Raw genomic sequence first — 24199 nt, forward strand, 5'->3', positions numbered from 1 at the left:
AAGGGTGAGAGGTAGGGAGGAGGATCAGTTGAAAAGCAGGGATGAAAGAGGTGAAAACAAACCAGAGAGGTGGGGTGTGCAGAAATGAGGATCAAGGCCAGCCCGAGAGACTGAGAGCGAGAGGGGGGGGATTTAGTCAGCCAGGGCATTGATCTACGAGCCCGGGGGTCAAACATAGCGTGAAACAGCGCTTATGCGGACCACTGCACAGCTGACATACATATTACATTCCCATGCCCTATATCCTCAGAGGCTGGGGCCGGGAAGAATTGATAACATTAGATGGGTTTTAGTGGCATGATAAACAAAGTTGTTTGTTTATCAAGCCACTAAACTAGAACTGTCAGGGGAATTAACTGCCACATGCTACTGTAATGCAGTTTTTTTTATATATTCTTATTATCAATCTCTAAATCTATTCATAGTCATATGTTAAAGCAGTTTGACATTTAATAACAAGTTGACACACAGGCATGCGTGGTTTATCAGCTATGAAACAACTATTCACGTGAGATGAATTCACAAATATGAACATGTTGTTTTTGGACAATAACATATGTGTATTGACTAAGGTAAAAGGGATGGTTCGACCTAGGGTCCTTTGCACTATCATCTCGAGCCAAACAACCCCCCCTCCATACGATTTTCTCCATTGGTCTAACATTGGGTGAGTTAGTGCTATCAGAGGAATGGCTGTGTGCAGGCTCTAATGGAACAAACTGTTTGTATTGTAAATGACCCCACTAATGAGGCCCGAATGGTACCAAACTTCTGCAGTAGTACACATAGGTTCTGAAATCATACAACGAGGCATTACAAAGTGTGTAAGTACCCAGGAAGTTTATTTAAATGGAAAACAGAAGAATAGATCAACAAAATGGCAGTTTGAGGTTACATCAACATCCAACGTGACGACGATTTCAAAGGTTGCCCTGACCTATTTGAGCCCGAATACACGGATGAGGAGCTACAACTAATGGAGGAGGATTGGAAGGCTAGCTCTGCGATTCATCAGTTGTAGCTGGCTAGCTAGCTATCTACAGAAAGTAGGAGCTATTAGGCAAAATGTTATTTAAATGTTAATGTTATTTAAATAAACTCCTAGTGTACTTACAAATGCTTCCAATGCCTCGTTTTATGAGAACAGAACCTATTTGTACTGCTATAGAAGTTAGGTACCATTCCGTGCATTATTAGCAGCGTAATTTACGAGCTACACAGCGCCTGCACTAAGCCATTCCGCTGCTAGCACTAACTTCCTCAATGTCCGACCAAGGGAAAAAAGCTTCCGGGGGGAGTGTTTGGCTCAAGGTCATGGTGCAAAGGTCCCTAGGGTGAACTTACTCTGAACCATCCCTTTAATGGACCAATAATATTTTATCAGCAGCCCTAATGATACTGACTGGCTATGTTAGCAGAATCTGTGACTACAGTTTGGGATATTTGCAATAATTGATTCATGTGTTAACACTGTTCTCACAAAGCTGATATGCCATTGCGTCTTTGTTGCTTTCAGTTCATTCACTAATGCCGCAGCCTTTGAATGTGTTTGGCAAAGGGTCATATCATGTACAACAAGTGAATTTAGCCTGAGATTCACCCCCATTCTAATGTGATCTGCCAAACAAAAGCAAAACTTATTATTAGACTAATTACACAGTGTGTATGATAATTACTGTTAATTATTGAAACTTTTTGGGGGGGCAATCAGAGTAACTGACACCAGATATTTTTAAGTGGTTTGTATGAAGAAAAAAAAAATCCTGGACTGTTTTTCATGGGATTCTTTTAGTCTGACTGACTGTGACTCATGTCATGCTCTCCTGGGTGTGTCACTCTGCAGCTCAGTTCTAAGACAGAAACAATCAACATGAGAGAAGAAGATGCCAATGTGATGTTTCACAGTCCAATAATCTTAATACGACTTGAGAACAGACGAAGCAGGCTCCATATATCTGCAGTCTGACTCCATATATCTGCAGTCTGAGCAGGTTGCCCTGAGTAAAACAATGTCCTCTTTCTCTTCTGTCTCTCTCCTCCCTCAGTGGAAGCAGCGGGGGTAGTAGCAGCAGGGAAAACAGCGGCAGCAGCGGAATTGGCATTCCCATCGCCGTGCCTACACCATCCATCCCCAACCCTGGACCAGGTGAGCTTTGCTAGCTGCACATCACACAGTGACAGTTACCATAGGCCAGTCAGCCGTTCTCCTTGCTGATATTAAAGAAAGGCAAGATTCTGGCATTTTTTTTAAACCCAGCAATAAGTCCTGCCCCACCCTGCGTCACAGTGCTGCTGAGAGTTTCGTTACCCTTTCCCATGCTCCAAACACTGGTTCAAAGAACACTTTTGAATATAAAAAAAGAACAAACATGTATTTATATTCCTCCCGCAAAAATCTGTTTACGCATTTGGAAGTCTGGTGTGTTTGACCTGTGTGAAATGAGATAACACTCTTTAAACATTGACAGGCAATGATGAGAAAACAGGATGTGCCTTTTGTACAATGTGCATATCTGTGAGAGAGTTGACTTTTATGCATACACTAAACAGTAGACTAGTATGTAACACTACGTACCACTATATGACTGTAAGTCCAAAATGCATGTCTGTCTGTGTAAAATCTAGAAATTTGAAGCAACAGACATCAGGAAACATCTTTATTTCTTTAAGTATAATATACATGTATATACCAATAGGCGTTTCTTGACAAGGTAAATGTAAAATTGGAAGTGAGAGTATGCAACACAAAGCCTATGTTTACCAGACAGGGATTATGCAGGCCCATTGTGTTCTAAGCACAGCTGATTCTCTATCCTACTGGGTAAATAGGCCACACTGCTTCTGGCCTGCTGCTTTAGAGTGGAACAGTAGGGCCAACATTACAAGCTACATATAGTACAGCAATACACCATACACACGCCTTAGTTACTACTGCGCTTAACTTTTTTGCGAACAATTTGAGCTAAACATCAGGCCAGCAGCACAGAACTAACCACAGCTCTCCCTGCAAGCTGGTCGCCATGGAAACACTCAATTCATACCACAAAGAAGTGTATCCAAGGATTTGCAGTGCCCTAACATAGTCAAAAGTGCTCCTCCGGGTTCCCAAGTGTTCTTGAGTGAAGAGATGTGATGTTATTTAACGCTGCGTAGAGGTGCAGGAGGCGGCGAGGACAGACTGCTTTAAATGGTTACTAATGTAAATACTCCTTACAGTCCCGCCCATGTTTGCTCCCCCGGGAGTCCCTCCGCCTCCCCCACCCCCTCCACCCCCTCCTCCCGCTCCTCTCATGGCCGGGTTTGGCCCCCCAGCACCACCATCACAACCACCACCACCCCCACCACCACCAGCAGCTCTAGGTGAGACTCCTTAACCCCGAGGCCGCTCCTTTTGCCTCTGCTGTGTCGGTGGTGGATAATCCGCACGTCTGCTGGGATCTTCTCATGTTGGAGATGCACTAATAAGGGTGTTGTGCTATGTGGATGGATATCTGACTGTTTGGACACACTGCAAGCAAGATGTTCTGATTCTTTCTGTGCAATTATTCTGGAGCTAGGTTTTGTGCACAGTATTTGGGCTACATATACATCGTTATATATTAAATTGATGAGTAAAAAAAAATTAAATTAAATTTGTTAATTAAAATGGACAAAAAAACGGAAATGACAAACTTCCTTTGAGATATTTAAAGTTTTGGAGAACACAATATGTTTTAGGATCCTTAATGTGTTCTCAACGTTTGCACTCTCTAGGTAGAACTATTGCTCATTAGATCTTTCTGCACATCAGTCTGATTCCTGGTTGCTGAGCTCTTTAGGTAATTACTTGGTGAACATCTTGCTTGCAGTGTGAACAGACTGCATATGTGCTTCTGTTTGGTAGACACAACAGGTTACATACTGTACTATGTGCAAAAGCTTGTTTTTCTTTCCAGTTCACTAACATTTTTCTCAATCCTCAGTGGTGGTGGTGCTTCCTAATTCTTTGCTGATCTGCTATAATTGGCTAATAAAGAAGTCTCCTATCACCTAAGGCCTGGCAAAAACTGCCTGCAGAATCTCTACAATTCTCCATTTACATTTGCCCTCAAGCTCCTGCATTGACAGAGTAGATGATAACTTTTACAACCTAAATTCAAGACATAAATTTAAGCCCCCCGAGCTGAGGCACTGGCAGAATGTGGCCAGTGTTTCCGTACAAAGATATAAAATGAATTTACCTTAAGGGCCTGGTACTTCTTTTGCACACGTATATTACTATGTCATTTCCTCGCCTTTACTTTCTTACCAAGTGATTGTGGTTAAAGTGGCATAAGGCAAAATATTTTTTATTCTATTTTATATTAATGGGCTGTGACAGAGAAGAACCATGTTCGGATTGCTTTATGTGCATGTCTGATCATACCATTTATTAGAATAAGATAGAGATTTTAAACCGGGCCCGTTGCTTTGAGGAGTAAACTTCTACACATGGGTGCCCGTTTGACCAACTGAGCGATCCGGGCGCCCTCTATCTCAAAATGTTACCGCTTTGTGAATTTTCCCGGTCGGAAAATCATTTTACCGATGGTTCCGACGTCACGTGAATGCAGCACAAATGCCCAATATTGCAATGTTAACGAAAGTGAAAAATAGTTTGTGTATCTGCCCATGATTTGGATTCTTTTCCTTGTCCCATGCTACAACCGTCCATCAAGTTGAATTAAAGTCAGGCCAATAGTTCATTCTGTAAGCCTGCTGACAGACAGACAAACAACCTCTTTGATCACATGCGCATTTCATCCTCACAACATCAATGAACACTTTTAGCTCTAATGACTTCTGCCGTTGACAACATGGAGAAGTTTGTTTTCTCCTGTGTTCCTCTGAATCTCTACTTCCTCTGGTTCCACCCATCCCTATCTGAGAGCAGGGCCTCTCTCGAGACGCAGCTTGAGTATCTAGAAACGTGAACAGGAAATACTCCAGCGATGCGAAAATAAGTCTCTCCCTCTTCTGTTTTCTCTCACACACACTGCATCACATATGTATTGCTGTTGTAGTAATGCTATGGTTGTTAGAGATGATTTGGTTATTCTTTGACTCCTGGTGTTATGTGTGCACTCGATCATGAACTCTCCCCACCCTTGCAATAGTTGAAATAGACAAATTAATAATCCTTTGACAAGTGTGTGAGGAAATTATTTTCACTGTCAGGTCCTTTGAAACCTGGAGGATCCGTCTGTCCTGTTGCTGCTCTCTTATCTTTGCTCGCTGAATCTTTTTCCTTTGCTACATATATAAAGAACAGGAATTATTCGGATGATCTCTTGGGACTTTTGTGTTTCATTTTACCTGTGAAATATATTTCCATGCAGCAGTATAAATAAATGAACTGTCTTGCTTCCCAAGCTCACCTGCTTTCCTTGTTGATTGTCTTTTCATAAGGTGTGGGGCTCTAAACAGTATTCAAAAGCTCACATTATCTTTTACAATCTTGATGTTTCATAATGTGGGTGCATTTTTTTCTCTTTTCTTCTTCCTTTTCCCCTTTCCGCCTCCTCTGTCTAACCCCACCCCTTCCCTCTTCGGCCCTGCCTATCGTCCCTCTCTTTCTCCCCCGTCTGGGTATTTCTAGTGGTGGCCCCTGGGCCTGGTCTGGGACCCGCTCCAATGTCCCAGTTTGGAACCATCTCGCGCCAGATTTCACGGCACAACCCCTCCAACTCCTCTGTCTCTATGGTTTCGGCCACGGGCACCTACCGCCGGGCGCCGTCGGTCACTTCCCAGTTCTCCTTGCAGCAGCAGCAACAGCTACAGCAGCAGCAGCAGCAACAACTACAGCAACAGGAACAACTACAGCAGCAGCAGCCTCATATTAACGGAGGCACTCCTGGCTATGGCCAGAACTCAAGTAAGGCCCATCTGTCTCCAGTCCCATACTGCTATGTAGATCCTCAACTGTCACTAAAGCACAAAAACACGCATTTTTTCAATTCATGCACAGTCACAAACTAAAGCAAGCTAACCTTTGAAGGCACAGACTAATAATTCATACTTGCAAGGGAGTCACTGCTGTCTTGAGGTCAATTGCATTCTTGTCAGATTTATTGGCGTTTCCTTAAAGGCAGAATGAGTAAGATTTGTCATTTGCGACTCAAATTTGGCTCCTGCTGAACAAGGGTTACAGTGTTTTGGAACAAGCTTTGTCTGCTTGGCTTTATAGAGGTTGACGCCCAGAAAAAAAAAATACGGGCAGGGATCAGGGTCTCTGCAGATACACTTCTAGTGGTGATTGAGAAGGTTTATTTTTGTATGAGTCTATACATCTTTTTTGGGGGGTGGGGAATTCCTACTCATTGTGCCATTGAGTCTTACAGTACTGGTTGAGGTTTTTTATAGAAGTGTGGGTTGGATAATGTCTGGCTTTAGTATTGATGCAGAATGCTTCGTCATTGGATTTTACAACTGATACCAAACCAAACAATCGATGTCTGCTAACAACATAAAGTCACAGTTTTTTGGCTTCATGCAAAAGCATGGTCAGATATTGACCTGTAAATCTATTTCTCTCTTCATTATGTGGGTGTTGATTCTTATAAAACTTCTTGTCTAGTCGCCATTTACATTTGGTATGGCGATAACGTGATCAGTATCTGGATACATGGTATGGATTATGACATCCAATCCAGTGATCTTTGTATTCACAGCTGTTATTAATGAGCGTGATTCTGCCTGGATGGGTGGCGTTTATTTTAAAGTCATTCTGTAAAGGGAAGACTTGCTAGCTTCTTCCCGTACTTGTAGCTTAAGATAGCAGAAGGAGTGGATTTAGGGGTCCTTTCAACTTGCAGGGAGGATTTTTTTTTCCCCCTAAGAATGTGGTCACACTGTATGGATTACAGTCACACCTGGCTGAGATCAGATCCCAATGCAAGAAAAACCAGCTCCAGATGTGGGTGTACATTAACATGTTTCTTTTTTTTTTGCAAGTTGTAGAGGGGGTTCTAGTTCCTTCATCTCCATATGGTGATCATCAGCTTCGATGTGCATTCACAGAAGCACCGGGCTTGATGTGTTTTGCCACTGTTGATTGGTCCATGTGTCCCTAATTTTGGATTGATCAAATTGATCTGAGAAAAGTCTTAAAAATGTAAAGTGACAGTTCAAAGTACGCTGTACATAACTGCAACAGATCTATAGGGGAGGTCAAGCGGTTTGCCTGGGATTTGGGTTGAGGTTGATACACCTCTAATGCAAACAGCGCCTCCTTCTGGCACTCAGGCAGCCATCACTTCTTTTAAATCCATGAGCTGGGAGCTGTCTGAGTGACAGAAATCAAACCTAATCCGCAGTTTATCCCCCAGCCTCAGTGATCCCCAGAAATCTCATGACACTGGCACACGTCACTGAACTTTTCAGCAATTGTGTCCGATTTGTGGGGACGCTGCAGGCATCTGAATTAATTAATCTATTGATTTTTTTTCTGTTAATAACTGGTCATTTTAAAAATGTTCTTTGAAACTCTGATTTGGAATTTAGAAAATTTGTGTGAGTTGACGGGTTAATTAATGTGACTAAGCACTTCAGCTCCCAATCTGTCTCTGTCGCACACAACTGCCCTGTTCTATTGGACGTGTGCGAGCTCACAATTCTTGCAGTGTGTCTGTGTCAGCGTTGTTTGTTTGGGATTGGGGGGAGGGAACTCACTCAGTTTATCTGTACATTCTTGGTGACTGATGGGCTTTCTCTTTTGTTGTTTTTGTTTCTATGTTCTTCTCTTTCTGCCTTTCTGTCGTTTCTCTGCTGGCTTTCAGTGTCTATCGCTCCTCCTCCTCCCCCCATGCCCCAGCTGACTCCACAGATACCACTGACTGGCTTTGTGGCCAGGATGCAGGAGAGCAGTAAGTGAAGAGGCTAAGACCTACTTTTCTTCTTAATCGGGGCCAACCATACCCAGCATGCATTGTGCTTATTCATCCTCCACACCTGTCTGTTGAGAACACTAATACCATTCCTTTGCAACAATGAACCCTCCAAGAAAGTGTCTCATTACAGAGCCGTCATGGTTAATACAACTTTTAAAGTAGCTTTATCTGCTGTTTGGAGACAGCTTTATTTCCTCATCTATTAGATTACATTGTTAATGTTTCTAAGTAGAAACAGGGGTATTACACATAGCTGACTTTTTTGGCAGAACAAGTATCTTTTTTTTAAAATATGTGCAGTTGAAAAGCAACCAACTGAGATAGTTGAGAGTGCCACAGCACCACCTACTGTTTTTAGTGATTTCTCGTGGAGGAGGTTTTATCACTGACTGAAGCTTGGTATTCATATGCTGAATGTAGCACCGCGGGCTTGAGCAGAGGTGAATAATAATGTTTAGGGGGGAAAAGTTCCTAAGATCTCTGCAAAACTGCGCTGGAGATGATGGGACTCTTTGCCGCCCCTTGCTGGACCAAAACCTGCAATACAGTCAAATATAACAGTCAAGAAGGTGTCAGTTTATGATAGTTAATTTATTTCTTGACGGAAAGCAGCTTTAGTTTTCTAAGGTGTAGATCGGTTAACAAATAGCACTTTTTGCAAACCTTTAACCTACCAAACAGCATGACACAGCATGTATTAATCATTTATGTTATGGAAGTTTTCATAATCCTGTGCAATCCTCTTTTTCCGAGTTTAAAAAGAAGAGCATGAAGTGCACAGATCACTTAAGACGCTTACACATAAAGTATACCATCCTATAAGTGCATGGGAAGTCTTAACAGTGATCTAGCCTGCTTGATATATTTAATATTCCTGACATACTATCATACTATCGGTTATTCTGCATGATTCAGCGCCGCCCACTCCAGCACCAGACGCACGGCGACCGGTCGTCCTTGACCTCTCGAGCATCTGACGACCTTCTGTGTCTGTTCAACAGTTGCAGACACTCCTACTCCACCTCCTCCTCCGCCTCCAGATGACCTGCCCATGTTTGACGACTCTCCTCCACCTCCGCCACCTCCTCCAGTTGATTACGAGGAGGAGGATGCTGCCGTCGTGCAGTACAGCGACCCCTACGCTGATGGAGATCCCCAGTGGGCCCCCAAGAGCTACGTCGAGAAAGGTTTGATCAAAAATCGAGCACAACCAGTTTAGTCTTACGCTGCAAACTTACTACCAGTGGTGGAAATGTACTTGAGTACAAATTTAACTTGTACTTTACGTAAGTTTTTTCTTTTCATGCCCCTTTTTACTTCTACTCTGCTACATTTCAGAGGGAAATATTGTACTTTTTACTCCACAACAGTCACCTGCAGCTTTTGTTACTAGTTACTTTACAAAGTAAGATTTTTGCACACACAACACAGCAGTAGCAGTTTATAAAATGATGTTGTGCTATAAATTAAACTACCCAAAAATATGCAGTTCTTCATGCTCAGCTGAAATGATTAGCCGATTAAACACTTAGTTGATTAAGAGAACTGTTTTGATTGTTTCTAGTTTCTAAAATGTGAGGATTTTACTGCATTGAGTACTTTTACTAGTAAGTCTTCCTGATGATACTTGCATACTTTTACTTAATTAGCATTTTCATTGCAGGACTTTTACTTGTAACAGAGTATGTTTACAGGGGTGTATTAGTACAAACCCCAATTCCTATGAAGTTGGGCAATACAAGTTGAGGAATGCTAAAAAATATTAGGGTAATTGGTCATGATTGGGTATAAAAGGAGCATCCCAACATTTTTTATTTGTATTTTGGGTTTACATGACAAACAGTTGAATTCCTGAGTAAAAATAATAAATTTTGGTGCAGAGTTTTGAAATTCATGTTACATTTTCCACAACGTCCCAACATCAGGCAAATTGGGGTTTGTACTTTTAATTAAGTAAAGCGTCTGAATTTTGTTGTAGTTTGACCACTGCTCACTACTAATCTGAACCCACGTCTCCTTTCCTGTTTCTCAGTGGTCGCCATTTACGACTACAGCGCTGATAAAGAGGACGAGTTGAGTTTCATGGAGGGGTCAATCATTTACGTCATCAAGAAGAACGACGACGGCTGGTTCGAGGGCGTCTCCAACGGCGTCACTGGACTGTTCCCTGGCAACTACGTGGAGTCCATCATGCACTACGCCGACTGAAGGGACCTCGCAGTAACAGTAAAGTCTATTTATTCAGTCGTATCATAATCCAGTGAGAGACCGACCGCCGCAATCTTGACTTCTGAGACGCATACACGTGACTGTATGATCTCCTTTTGATATGACAGAATGTCCTTTCCCTTACTGATTGCAAATAAAATGGAAAGTGATATCTATTTAGTTTATTTTGGTGTTATATGGGCGGGTGGGGGACATTTATGGAATATGTAAAAAAAAAAAAAAAAAATGTTTCTAAAGAGTTGGACTGCACATGCTCACGCTGGTTGAACTCAAAGGCAATGGTCCCACAGCTGAAGGATTCACGACATCATGCCTGGACAAAAGCGATTTGCGATTCCGAACCGAATCCCATGTGAACAAGAGTATTTGGTTTAATGGAACAAATTAAACTTTACCATGTCATGTAAACACCTTCAGTTGAAGTGTTTGTACTTTCCATTGTATATAATGTGAGCCGCAGCCACTTGGGGTTCTGTAATGTGAATTCAGTGAATGTCGATTGTATGATACTTTTGACTAGTGGCGCCCTCCATACGGCTCATTCTTAAAAAATAAGATGGCCTGTCAATAATTTACAAATTTAATTACTGCGTATGGTATCTTAAAGATGAACAATTACTCCTAAAAAATCAGTCTTGGCGTTAAAGCATGCAAACTTTTAAGAGATCTAATGTAATATTACGTTTGCCATTATGCTTCCATTATGTTGTTAATGTATTCACCTTTTTAATTTTTATGACACTGTTGAAATCACTGAACTTTTTAGATTTGAAGTAAATTTCAGGCTTCTCTATGGTCTCTCAATGCCGATTTGCATTTCAATCATAAAAATGAATGACGCAAGATAACACATTCCATTTAGCATTTTCAGATTATGTCACGGCACGGTTATTCATTTAATACTGATCCACATCAAATCTCTAGGATCCATTGGTAGCTGGCAATAATGAACTGTGCTTCAGATAGACAGCAGATAGTGTGCAGCGATAATTAGGCTGGATTTGTCGTGCCTGACACTGCCATGCGACAATTTTGATGTAATGTAGACCAATAAACAACTCTGATACCTCCTCGGCCTTCTCAAAGCAAAGATGACCTGCTCTGGGTTCAAGGAGCATGTTGAATGCTCTGAACATGAAATCTTCTAGGCTGCAAAGGTGTTTATATTTTGACTCAAAGTAAAATCAGCCAATCAATATCAGCTGTCACTCAGGTCTAGGAATCATCTTGACATTGTATTTTTTCTGTTGGACCTTAGACGTACCATCTAACATGAACTACTTTTTGACTGTTTATCATTTAGGATTTTGCAACCTACGCCTTCATATTTTACCAGTTTGCTTTAGAAATTTCCAATAATAAAAAAAAAAAATGTCTGGCTTAATTTCATGGGTAGAAACATTGAAATCCTTCTGTCTGCCCTTCATTTGTATATATAATATGTTAATTGAAAAAGTAATGTACAGTCTTTTATAATAAACAATTCTATGTACAACATACATGTGTGGTCACTTCAAAATGGATTGAAGGCTTGGCTATTATAAACCAAAGCACAATTGTAGGTTTATTGTCATACATATGTCACTGAAGATGTTAAGGCCTTAGTTGTTACAGGACACTTTGCATTAAATAACATTTCACAAGTCAAAGACATGATTATTTGGCCTATGAGGTGTGGACGGATCTTGGTCAACGATAACGGATCTAAACCAACGCACCAATGACATTTTTCTTCCATTGCGTTTGTAATGGCACCGACTTGCGATCATGCTGCCACAGCCCAACCCCACCACGTTACAAACTGTCAGTCAAAGTTGGCTTGTGTCAAGCATTGAGAGGATGTTGCGGTTACAGTACTGAATGAAGTTGAATTGGATTGCCATTGTCAGCGTCACCCAATCACTGAAGTTTATAACATTTCCGTTTCCAATCATCGCTGTTGGTACCATTCAGGAAATCTGATTCAAAGGATTAGCACTAAAAACCAAGTGTATTTATATATATATATATGGTATACTTTTTAGCACAGAGAGAGACCCCTTTATGCTGGTTTGATTACTTGGTAGTAATCTAGTGTTCATTTAGAGTTGGCGTTAAAACCAGCACCAGAGGTCCTTCCGAACCCAATTCCCATCTCGTCTCTCGTAGTTTCTGTCCGACCCTGGTATGTGCAAACGCAGGCGGCAGGGTGAGTTCATTTCCACAGGTAGCTGCCTGAAGTGAAGCCCAGCACTGGTGGTTCACTTGTCTCTGGTAAGCACCATCTCAGTAAGACTGATGAGGGCGTCTCTCTCTGCCGACGGCCTGAGCCTGCTGATCTGCCTCACGGCCTCCTGGCCGTAGCGCTTGGCCAAGTATTCGGTCTGTTGCACGCCATCGCTCTAAAACAGAACAAGAAGATGGGGGTGTTCCGTTGTTTTAGTTTTCACCATTTATGTTCTGTAACAACCTTTTTTAACAGTCTACGGTATCAGCAAAAGCTCCTTCTCTTAAACAACAGTTGGCCGCATTCCCCGGATTGCATTTTGTGAATATCATCCACTTGAGTAGCGAACACCAAGTTGTACAACAAGCTCTCAAAAAGCACTGTACAAATTAAAAAAAAAAAACTGAAAGTACACGTAGCTTAGGTTTTGGTCACACAATTACTTAATATATATCAGAAACCTTATTTTTTTTAGATAGTGGTTTCCTGTATAAGACATTGTTATTGTACATCAGGGTAGTACAATAAAAATGTCTTATACAGGAAACAAATAGTGTTGTTAAGGTAGAAATGTGTATATGTAAGCATTTAAAATCTTTCAATGTCTTACATTTAATGGATTTACCCTGCTAATTTTAAGTTGTGTTCAGTTTATTCTTGGTCTTTACCTGAAAGACAAACTGCCAGGCTTGTTCTATGTCTCCTTTTAAGCTGAAACGCCTCATGATCATTGAATGGAGCTCAGGAAACTGAAGAGACAGAAAGAAATTAAGGTAAAGACTGCCAGTAGACAGTGATGCGCGTGTGTGTGTGTGTGTGTTGGAGTAACTTAGTATACAGTAGATGTACAGTTTCTATAATCAACTATAAAATCCTGATGTTGATCTCACTTGTCGACAAGCAAACAGGACCGGTCCAGTGGCCAAGCCCAGTTTGAGATCTGCAGCCGAGGGCTTCCCCAGGTGGTTGGTTCCTGAGGTGAAGTCCAAGACGTCGTCCACCAGCTACGAGACGGAAACATTTCATAGACACAAGTTTCATTTTACACATCATTATGTTCAATGGTAACTAGGTAAGCCACTTGGCATGGAGGGCTTAAAACAATTTAAGCAAAAACTATAGAATTTACCTGAAATGCAATGCCAACATTCCTACCATACTGATAGGCTATTTCATGAACTTCAGGGTCAGAATTAACCAGAACGGATACCTTGAATGAAAGAGAAAAGACAGTCAACACTGACAAACGTGAAGGGTAGAAACCAAGTTTTTTTTTTTTTCTCGGATATTTGTGGGGACAGAATGTACGTACTGCTTTACAACTGTTTGCAATAAGACTTGCTGTCTTCTTGAAAGTTTTCTCGAGGTAGTGTTTGAATCTCTCGTTCTCGTTCTCTTTTGAACCCAGCTGCATAAATTCACCTGGACGCACAGACATGGATTAGGGAGTTTGTTAACGGACCTATTAGCAGATGAGGGGTTCTGACAGTTTGAACAACTTTTGTTACAAGTTACAGCTTTCGTCATGCTTCAAAAACAACAACAACACGCATGCTAAGCATTGTGTATCTGTGGACTGGTGCAGAAACTAAACATATTTTAGATGCCTAAAGAAAAATCTAAGTGTTAGCTGTTCTATACATGTATGCTCTCTTCTAAGCCACCAGACTCATTTGACAAAAAGTCATTTTTACCTTGCAGAAAACAGGAGTTGCTGGTCTACCGCTGCCTCCATCGATTAGTTTGTTTGTATTGTCGTGTCACTTCGGTGTTTTAAAAATAGTTAGATACTAACAAACCATCTAACCGATTGAGGCAGCGGTACACCAGCATATTGCATGTTCTGCTTGGTAAAAGGAGTCTGTTGGCTTTAAAAAGCCATCACAGCTTTAGGTCCCTGTTGGAAAGGGCTGTCTGAGGGCAAGGAGAAGCGGGGAAAGTATTCTTAATACAGTGTGCATCTAAACGTTAGGTGGCTAAACATGTTGCACAGCAGTACATTGCTTAGCTTGTGTTGCATTCCAACTGCCTGCTTCTCCAACCTTGGAGCGTGCTGACCACCAGCTACGGAACTACCGGTAACCCTTTAAGCAACTTCTGCTACAAGTTACAGCTTCCAATGTGCTTAAAAATGCTTCGTCCAGGTTTAGCTACAACTTTTATTAAGACGATTACTGAGTGACATGGAAAGATGCACGGTTGCTGTACCTCGTACCAGATCCTCAATCACCTGGGCGAACACTTTTACCACTGTGTTGTTACCAATACGAGCCATGGCCATGGAGGCAACTGAGAGGATGAAGTCTCCAGCCAAGATGGCCTGGAGGGGAGAAAACAAATGATATCCATAAAAAACCAATGATAATGTAGAAGTAGAAAATATGAAGTGAGGAGACAAGGAAAGGTTTTTGAGTCTTTACTTTTTTTTCACCCCACACTTCATTGATGGTACTCTTTCCTCTTCGTTTGTCTGATCCGTCTATTACGTCGTCATGCACCAGGCTGGCAGTGTGGATCATTTCTGTGATCATAGCTACGTGCCTCTGCCCTGGGATCAAATCTCTACAAGGACAGGAAAAGGACAGATAGCAGAAAGTGAGATGAAATAAAATGCTTGATTATGCTTCATATACTAAAACATTCTTGCAGGGTGTGGTGGTGCACCTCCCCTCTACAATGTATCATAGGTCACGCTGGGTTAGCAGTAGCAGTAAAAGGGACATTTTTTGTTGTTGTGTTGATCCAATTTTACCCAGATCTGTTGCTGTGGATGTTGAGAGCCCGGGCCATCAGGACAACTATCAACGGTCGGATGGCCTTGCCCTTTCCATCAAAGTAGTAGTCACATAGAGACTTCAGCTCTTCTTTGGACACAAAGAGCTCCTGTGAGGCAGAGTAATACAAATCCACGTCTTTTATTTCCATCACAATCAACTAAAGTTCCAGATAAACGTTATGTTAAAACAGCTATTTTGTGTATATTTGTTTCTGTATTTATTGTTTATTTCATATGTTTAATGTGTTTGTTTGTTTATGTATGCCCCAACCACCAAGACAAATTGTGAGTACTTTCTTGGCTCTAAACCAATTTAGATTTTTAGAATTTTTTTTTTAATTCAGATTGGGTGGCTCACTCATTGTCTCTTACTGAACTGTCAATGCAGCTGCAAGGGTCCAATCCAAGCCTCAAATCCTCCTGTCTCTATATACTAACTACACTAATGTTTGCTCTAAATCCCCATTATTGTATGTGCAGAGACACATAGCAAGTAAACTCTCTGTATTGAAAACGTACCTTTCTGATGTCATCATATAAATTAGTTAAATCTTTCTGTGCTAATGTAAAGGGGTCCTTCAGCTTTGCATCACTGTGTACAGTCTTTCTGCAACAGTGAGGCTGTGGTGTGGGATTCAGCAACCGTGACTTGTGTCTAGAGAGAAAGACAAACAATACACAGTAACAGTGAAATACAGAAAGGTACAAAGTAATGACAAGGTGGAAAATTCTATTGAAAATGGCCTATAACTTGATCACAACATACTGTTTGTGTTGATTCTATTTACAAAGCCTATTTTGATGTTTAATATGTAAGGGTGATAACAACCTTAGAATACTAATAAGGAATAATATTGGCTTATATGTATTAGTAATTTATTTGGATAGCCATTAGCTGTTACCGTGGCAACCACTACTCTCCGTGGAGTTCATTGCAAAAAAAACAATTTCATCGGTATAATGTAAATCTTGCATTGCTTGATGTTTTATCAAAATTGCTAAAGTATAGCATGCTAAAACTGCCTGGTGGCGTAAGGTGACTCTTATTGTAATGTGTAAAAATGCAGTAAATAGTTTGTACAGTGCAAAAAAACTCACCTGGTGAGAGATGTGGTAAAGTTAGCTTTGGCGTGTATCTGTGTTGGTAGTGGTGATGGTGTCCCCTGTAATAACATAGGACATAATACCAAAAGACTTTAGACCATATGTTGGTTTTATTAGGCTACTTTTAAGCCAACAGAGTCAGCATTTCTTCCCAAGAATTGTTTTCCTGTCAATTTGGAGAAGTCTTTAAACAATAGACGCTCATTTTTTAAAATTGAATCACAAAAAGAAATGAGGAGATGGGATGGGGGGGGGGGGTGGTCTTTGACTCTTTTTAGCCTTTTGTAACTGTTTTATTATGGTAAATACAGTCAGCTCTATTTGCAAAGTATGTGAGTAGGCCTACACATATAAGAACTCTGTTTTTTTTGTATTCTCAATGTACCTACACACTGTTCCAAGTTCTAACATGAAGATAGAAATAGACAAAGAAAAATACAAGCACCAACAAGCCGAACAAAGAGCTAAACATGGCCAAATGTACAAAACAAGTAATGAAAAATAGGTGTGTGTATATAAAAAGCAACAATGACCAACAATACAATGTCATGTGTTCTATAGATAGTAAAAAATGGGAGCAACGAACGTTTTTCAATGACTAACGAATGAATGAAAGATTAAATCAAAATGAACAGGACCTTAACAAAACATTTGTTAGACTCAAGGCAGGCAGCTGGCCAAGTACAGGAAAGTGATCGGAGTAACTAATCTGTAATATCAGGGGCAGGTCTTGACCTTTATTTGTGTTGAGTGATTTCTGAATGAGCCAACAACCCCAGCAACAAGTCGGTGGGTCAGCATTACATTACGAAATACTGACAAAACGCGAGACACTTTCGCGAAAGACTAAAGGCAGTTACATTACCAGGAAGACATACAGATAGTAAAGGAATAAACCCGTCAACGAACATTACTACCACTCAGTGGATGGCTGACAAGTTGCCAGTGACCTTCCCGGGTTTGACAGCACACAATTATTTTTTTCTTAGATAACGACGGCATGTCCCGCCCTACTTCTGCTCTGATTGGCTTACCCTGACATTCTTACCTTTAGGTTTACAAAACTCACCAATCCAACCAACAAGGACAACGAGTGCTAACCAATCAGAGAGAGATTAGGGTGTGTCAAGCGTTTCCATGCTTTCGCCATCCTAGGAACCAATATGTAGTCCGGCGTCCCGCTAATTGTCAGTCGCAAACTCACCTCGTACCCCAGCCCTGAGCTCCAGGTTCTCTGCCCCAGAGAGGACGCAGCCCTGACATTACAATGCCACAAGGTTTCAAACAAACTCGTGCTCGTACAGTTTGCACTCCACCTTCTGCACTGCCTCAACCACGGGCACGCCATGTTCTCAACCGGTGTGGCTTTGGCACAGGATATATTTCAGCGGAACCGGAAGTTAATAACCTTGTTACGCACATAGACTGGTTACGCATGGTGTTAACGTTAGCCATATATGGTAGACAGAGTTCATATAATCATTCAGGAATTCCTCGGAAATTACTTTGTTATCAGGGAGGCAGTTGTAGATTTAAACACCGGTTTGTCTTTTTAAACTGAAGATAGGAAATTGTTTTCTTACGCATCCGGGGAAACGTGTCTTGTGTACCATTTGGGACTGCTAGCTGGGTTGCTAACAGCTAACGTTTGATAGATGTAATGTAGTAGTAGTTGCTAAATATTGCTGGTGTTTTCGAAACAGTTTATTTATCTATTTTCTTGGCTGTAATGCCGAATAAACCTAGCTTTTTATTCAACACTGCTGTTAAAAAAAATTCTCCGTTGTGTTTTGATTAGTTTTTGCTTTAAAACTGAATAACAAATTTCCTGAATTTAAGATCCCATTATTGTCATTTAAGATAACATCAAGCAGGCCTACTTAATTTATACTCAATTTGAGGTGCTTGTACTATGCGTGGTAATGCCACCTTAAACTCCACTACAAGTCAGAGTGAAAAGGCTGTACTTGTTAGTCCACGACAGGTTCAGTTAGGCTATTTATCTTTTCTAGGTTCAGATTTGACATACCACACAAACGATATAAACATGAAATATGAGGCAGCTGTATAGATTAATTATTATTACTGCAATACTACTGTACTAGTAGTTTTAGGGAAGTACAGGATCAAAGTACTTCTTCCCCCATTGTGTGCACCAGCTGGAATTGATAGTAGGCTACCCATTTCCAAATCTACAACCATATCAGTGCTTCCAGCCTGGTTGCTGTGTCTGTGACATGCGGAGCCCCTTCAAACTGTTAGTTTTTGCTCTGGTAGTAGCATCCAGCTTCACATATGTACATGTTCTGGAGTCCTGCCAAAGTACTCACCATGACTGCAATAGTGATAGTCCCGTCAATAAGGGATCAAAGAGCAAGCTCTCCCATCACACTGTTAAATCCAGGTGGAACATGAGTGTTTCAAACCTTATACAGGACCTGGATCAGTTCAGAGTGTCTTGCAAGAAGCTAATAGGTAAAATGTGATTTGTGTATCTTTGAGTTTAGTAAAAAGAGTGTTCACAGTAATAATGTCGCAATTCCATCCTTACGGTCCTCTGCAGAAGCATTCCCGATTGATGAGGTTCACGGCAACTTTGCTCGCTCTGTAAAGCACTGCATATTCTCTAAATCCAATCCAACCCCACTGAAAGACACGTTAAGGCTAGCAGCAATTTCTAAGGTGATGTTACAATATCATCGGCAGCACCGAAGAACAGTCTCCGAAGTAACGTGAAGTATTCAAATATATCTGAATTTGTCTCCACAGGACGTCATTGAAGGGCTTTTAGACTTGGATATGGCTGTAACCCAGTCAGATGATTTCCTGCATTATGCCAGTGGGCGAAGACTGCCATTAGGATCTGTTCCACTGTCCCACAGATATGGAGGTCATCAGGTAATGATTCATTTGTTAATTGTATGCACTTATTGTATATAAACTTAAAAATACAAACACAAATTGCAACATATCAAGTTTAATGAAGAAAATACAATGAAGATAAAGTTTCATTTATAAAATCACATCGGCTGTGTACACATAGGCTGAGCTGAGTAACCTGAGATCTTATCTCTACAAATATCTGGATTTTTATACAGGTTCCTTAATCAAATAGCATTTTTTTAAGATTGTTTTTTGGGAATTTTAGGCCTTTATTTATATAGCTGAGCTGAAGATATTAAAGGGGAGAGAGGGTTGGAATGACATGAAGCAAAGGGACACAGGGTGGTGTCAAACCTGCGGCCGCTGCGTCAAGGAGTAAACCTCAAAATATGGGGGCCTGCTCTACCAGGTAATCAACCCAGGCACCCCAAAATGCATTTTTGGCCAGTAACATATGTATGCAGTATTACCTCAGATCATTCATTAACTGAGGGCAAAATTAAGACAAAGAAAGTTTATTAGCAAAGTCAAAGAAACCTGGAAGTCTGTGTACATTTCCTTTAAGATATTAATACCCGAGGACTTGAACAGTGGGTGAGATTAAAATTTACTGTAAATATCTCCATCAGTTTGGCTACTGGGCAGGTCAGCTGGGCGATGGCCGTGCACATTCCCTTGGTCAGTATACCAACAGGTGAGAATTAGGTTCCTTGTGTATTCAAAGTACTTTGTTTTCAAGTTGCCTTGCCAATTACATTTTTATTCCTTCAAAAAAAATGACCCACAGGAAAGGCGAAGTATGGGAGCTGCAGCTAAAAGGCTCTGGGAAGACACCTTATTCAAGGTATGTTTTTCAGCATATCCTTTTACTTTACTGTGTTTTTCTTCCCCCCCCTTGTTTCCCTTTGCCACATTTGGAAAAATTGCATGTCTTTGATACCAAATAGCAGCAAGAGGCAACTTTCTTTATCAGAAATTTTAAATATAAAATTTGAACATTTTAATGCAGGTCAGGAGATGGTCGGGCTGTGATCCGTTCTTCTGTCAGGGAGTTTCTTTGCAGTGAAGCCATGCATTTCCTTGGTGTTCCAACCAGTAGGGCTGCCAGGTGAGAGGGACAGGTGACGGATGAAAGACGACAAACAGAGTTAACAAATCAAGGGATGTGTTTGTTTTTAATAAGCCTTAATATTGTGCATTGGATTCATAGAACTTGTCCAGTTTCTTCCCTGTCAGCTAGACTATATACAGTAGCTTACAGCATTTACTTACACCAGGCACATCCCAACATTTGGTAAAAAAAGTGTTTACCAGGCCCCATATATTTCAGAACCTGGACATTTGTAGATCATTCTGCTTCCCATGATGACATTTGTAAGAACCCTGCAGAAGACCAGTATCTGTATAAACATGTATGTCAACATTAATTTGGCTTTCAAATTGATAAACCAAGATGAACTATCTTCTTAAAAATGTTATTAAGACAAGGGCTAACATGTTTTGGAAGAAATTAGTATCTGTTACTGATCTGATAATGCTTTGCTTTGTTTTAGTCTGGTTGTAAGTGATGAGCCGGTGATAAGGGATCAGTTCTACAGTGGCAATGTGAAGACAGAAAGAGGTTATACATGCAAAAGTACTTCAAAAAATAGATCTTTACTAATGATCAATAACTTAATGTTTCATTAGATTACATGTTTTTTTATTGTCTTTTTACAGGAGCTGTTGTTCTCCGGTTAGCCAAGTCATGGTTTCGCATTGGATCTATAGAAATTTTGGCTCAAAGTGGAGAGATAGAGCTCCTGAGGTGAGTCCGTTTATCTTTCAGGCTTCCTTCTCATACCTTGACCTCCTGTTGCATACAGTATACTGCAGCTTGGAACATAATGCTATTGTTCTGTCAATCTTAGAAAGCTGTTGAACTTTGTGATTGGTGAACATTTTTCTTCAATCAATTCAGATGACCCAGATAAATATTTGGTAAGTTAGGTGAAGTTAGGCTCACCAAATACAATTTACATGATCTTACCTTAGTCGAGAAAATAACAAAATTAAGGTATTCCTCTTCCATTCATTATGTGAATTAGAGCTCGGCAATATATCAATATTATATCGATATCGAGATATGACACTAGATATCGTCTTAGATTTAGGATATCGTAATATGGCATAAGTGGGGTCTTTTCCTGTTTTAAAGGCTGCATTACAGTAAAGTGATGTCATTTTCTAAACATACCAGACTGTTGTATCTATTCTATTATTGGCCTTTAACCACTTAGACATTATATCTTCATTACTGATAATCATTTATCAAAAATCCCATTGTGTAAATATTTTGTGAAAGCACCAATATAGTCAACACTACAATATTGTTGCTGTATCGATATCAAGGTATTTGGTAAAAAATATCATGATATTTGATTTTCTCCATAACGCCAAGCCCTAATGGGAATTAAATTGACACATAATCTGAGTGAAATAGAATATCCAGGAATACTGCCAGAGTGATAAGTAAAACAGTATGCTGCGGTTACTGTTTCTGTGCCTGCTGTGTATTATTTGTTTCACGCTTTGTATTGTGTTTTATGTTTTCTAGGTGTTTTATTCCACAGTAGTAAATGAAACAGCACATCTAATCGCCCAGTGGATGTCCGTTGGGTTTGCACACGGTGAGAAGATGTTCTGGCTGCACATTTGATCATTTTACCGTACCACCATCTACCGATATATAACGTGTTCCCTCACAACAGGTGTGTGCAACACGGACAACTTCAGCCTCCTGTCTATCACCATCGATTACGGACCATTTGGCTTCATGGAGTCGTATAATCCCAGTGTGTACCATTACACATGTCTGTGTTTAATTGAAATAACAAAACGTTCTGTTCTTGTCAATATCAATCAAAACTTAAATGTTTCAGATTTTGTTCCCAACACATCTGATGATGAGGGCCGATACAGCATCGGAGCTCAGGCCGACGTCGGACTGTTCAATCTTGAGAAGCTCTTGATGGCTCTCAGCCCTGTGCTTTCTAAAAAACAGCACAAGGAGTAAGAACTTCATGACAACGATTTATATTAAGGACACCTTAAGTGATATGTGACTTGTATTGACCTGTTTGCCACCTATGCAGATTGCAACTAGACAACAAGATAGAGTTTAACGTCTACAAAACCCTTTGCACATTACTAACTTTCATGAAGAGATGCGTTTGCACTGTAGTAAATACAGAAGCAACATCACGCCAGTAATGTTGGTCAGCAACAGTGGTGGAATGTAGCCTTGTACATTTACTCAGGTACTGTACTTAAGTACAAATCTGAGGTACTTTTACTTTACTTCCACTACATTAATCTGACATCTTAAATTACCAGTTTCTTTACAAAGTAAGATTTTTGCACACAAAACATATAGATTCTAAAACAAGTCCAGCTGAAATGATTAGCCGAGTAAACATTTAGTTGATTGCCACAACTGTTAAACTGGTGTCTAAAATGTGAGGATTTTTCTGCATTGAGTACATTTACTTTTATTATTTAAGTTAGTTTTCCTGATGATACTTACTGTTACTTAAGTAACATTTTCAATGCAGGACTTTTACTTGTAACAGAGTTTTACAGTGCAGTATTAGTACTTTTACTTAAGTAAAGGATCTGAATACGTCTTCCACCACTAGTCAGAAACCTTGTCAGACTGTAACTGTAAAATAAAGTGGTGCTGATAAGTTTATGAACCCATGCTAAAGTTGACTAAAAAGAGGAATAAAAAAATTGTCTTTTGGAAATTGATCTTAATGTCTTAATGAAAGAAATAGAAAAACTCCAACCTTTAAGGACACTAAATTTCTTTGTGAATGAATAATGTATTATAAATAAATAAACGTTCTTCCTTTAAATACAGGGGCTTAAGTATAGACAACCCTATGTTAAATCCCAATAGAAGCGGGCAGATTTTTAGTATTAAAGATTAAAGATAAAGTATTACATTATTTAATGGATCCAGGATACTATGCATCCTGATAAAGTTCCCTTGGCCAATGGAATTAAAATACCCCCCCCCCCCCCCCACATCATCACATACTCTTCACCATACATAGAGATATGCATGGGTTGCTTTCTATGAGATCATCTCTCAATGCAAATGAAACCAGAAATTAGGCTAACTGAAATAACACCATGCCAATCTCTAGGTATCCATAGTATATTTATTTACGATACATTATTCATTCACAAAGGAAATTGGTCCATAAAGGTTGGATTTTTCGAATTTATTTTAATTAAGGCATACAGATCAATTTCTAAAAAGAGTTTTTTTTTATTCCTCTTTTTAGTCAACTTTACCATGGGTTCAATAACACTTATGAGCACCACTGTACATCATGGTCTTCTCTTTACCTTGATTTTGGTTACCTTTGGATTTACTTGGCTTCTTATCTTTTTTCCAGGGCAAAAATTAGTTTAAAGGGATATGCTGATATTTACCAGATGAGGTGAGCTCCATGTGAAATTATGATTTGTCCTTTCTTCATGTTGTTGTTAATGCTATATCCAAGCAGTGAGAGTAATACTATATTGTTTTCAAGCCTTATTCATGCATGTATTTCAGGATTCATCAGTTATTTAAAGCTAAACTGGGCCTTCTAGGTGAAGAGGAGGATGATGGTTACCTCATTGCCTTCCTGCTTAAGGCAAGTCATTAACAATAAGTCGCATGGTTACTGTAAGAGACGTTTTTACATAGTTTGTCTCGTTCTACTAAATTAATTTAATACCACTGGCTAATGTTATTGGCTAGGTACACATTGGATTTTTAATTTGTATTTGTCTCAAGATGATGGAGGACACAAAGTCAGACTTCACCATGATCTTCAGGCAGCTCAGTGAAGTTCCAGCCCAGCAGCTTCACAACAGGAACTTCACACAGGTAGAGCAGAAGTAGCATGGTGTTGGTGACATCTTTAATATCTGTACGGAGCACTCACTGCACTGCATGTCCAAGATGTCATCTGGCAATGTGACATTGGGTTTCTTCTAAGTAGGTCTTTAGATAAGATAAGATATCCAAACACCGTCATCATTGCCATATTTAATATA

General features: G+C 40.2%; 3 protein-coding genes across 15 annotated transcripts in view; 2 read left to right on the plus strand and 1 right to left on the minus strand.

Moving 5' to 3' along the window:
- abi1a (abl-interactor 1a) overlaps nucleotides 1–11493 on the plus strand; it is a 51425-nt gene extending 39932 nt beyond the window's left edge. For 2 of the 10 annotated variants that reach the window (XM_034862608.1, XM_034862609.1), the window contains 6 exons: nucleotides 2046–2146; nucleotides 3217–3360; nucleotides 5618–5893; nucleotides 7797–7883; nucleotides 8909–9094; nucleotides 9940–11493. In XM_034862608.1, coding sequence (XP_034718499.1) covers nucleotides 2046–2146; nucleotides 3217–3360; nucleotides 5618–5893; nucleotides 7797–7883; nucleotides 8909–9094; nucleotides 9940–10115 — 970 coding nt within the window. In that variant the 3' untranslated portion in view covers nucleotides 10116–11493. The remainder of the gene's footprint in view (nucleotides 1–2045; nucleotides 2147–3216; nucleotides 3361–5617; nucleotides 5894–7796; nucleotides 7884–8908; nucleotides 9095–9939) is intronic. The other 8 variants (XM_034862611.1, XM_034862612.1, XM_034862613.1 and 5 more) reach the window with 5 other exon arrangements.
- A 182-nt stretch (nucleotides 11494–11675) lies between these two features.
- On the minus strand, nucleotides 11676–17625 carry pdss1 (prenyl (decaprenyl) diphosphate synthase, subunit 1). Of its 2 annotated transcripts, XM_034862622.1 has the most exons (11): nucleotides 17427–17625; nucleotides 16217–16281; nucleotides 15638–15773; nucleotides 15095–15225; nucleotides 14763–14904; nucleotides 14551–14662; nucleotides 13655–13764; nucleotides 13472–13552; nucleotides 13233–13346; nucleotides 13011–13091; nucleotides 11676–12517 (listed from the first exon to the last, which is right to left on the minus strand). In XM_034862622.1, the coding sequence occupies exons 1-11, from the start codon at nucleotides 17568–17570 to the stop codon at nucleotides 12377–12379; spliced, it is 1257 nt and encodes a 418-aa protein (XP_034718513.1). In that variant the 5' UTR covers nucleotides 17571–17625; the 3' UTR covers nucleotides 11676–12376. The 2 variants fall into 2 exon arrangements, with proteins under 2 accessions (XP_034718513.1, XP_034718514.1); XM_034862623.1 differs by lacking the exon at nucleotides 16217–16281 and having other exon boundaries at nucleotides 12277–12517; nucleotides 17427–17610.
- The window catches only part of LOC117938150 (protein adenylyltransferase SelO-like), an 18379-nt gene continuing 11511 nt past the window's right edge, over nucleotides 17332–24199 (plus strand). For 2 of the 3 annotated variants that reach the window (XM_034862606.1, XM_034862605.1), the window contains exons 1-15: nucleotides 17624–18697; nucleotides 18786–18904; nucleotides 18992–19120; nucleotides 19735–19799; nucleotides 19893–19949; nucleotides 20115–20213; nucleotides 20659–20726; nucleotides 20825–20912; nucleotides 21016–21085; nucleotides 21702–21774; nucleotides 21856–21939; nucleotides 22027–22156; nucleotides 23551–23595; nucleotides 23712–23793; nucleotides 23937–24029. In XM_034862606.1, coding sequence (XP_034718497.1) covers nucleotides 18460–18697; nucleotides 18786–18904; nucleotides 18992–19120; nucleotides 19735–19799; nucleotides 19893–19949; nucleotides 20115–20213; nucleotides 20659–20726; nucleotides 20825–20912; nucleotides 21016–21085; nucleotides 21702–21774; nucleotides 21856–21939; nucleotides 22027–22156; nucleotides 23551–23595; nucleotides 23712–23793; nucleotides 23937–24029 — 1440 coding nt within the window. In that variant the 5' untranslated portion in view covers nucleotides 17624–18459. Of the gene's footprint in view, nucleotides 17582–17623; nucleotides 18698–18785; nucleotides 18905–18991; nucleotides 19121–19734; nucleotides 19800–19892; nucleotides 19950–20114; nucleotides 20214–20658; nucleotides 20727–20824; nucleotides 20913–21015; nucleotides 21086–21701; nucleotides 21775–21855; nucleotides 21940–22026; nucleotides 22157–23550; nucleotides 23596–23711; nucleotides 23794–23936; nucleotides 24030–24199 lie in introns of those variants that run through there. The other variant, XM_034862607.1, reaches the window with a different exon arrangement.

This window comes from Etheostoma cragini, chromosome 22 (genome assembly GCF_013103735.1).
Source record: "Etheostoma cragini isolate CJK2018 chromosome 22, CSU_Ecrag_1.0, whole genome shotgun sequence".
NCBI lineage: Eukaryota > Metazoa > Chordata > Actinopteri > Perciformes > Percidae > Etheostoma > Etheostoma cragini.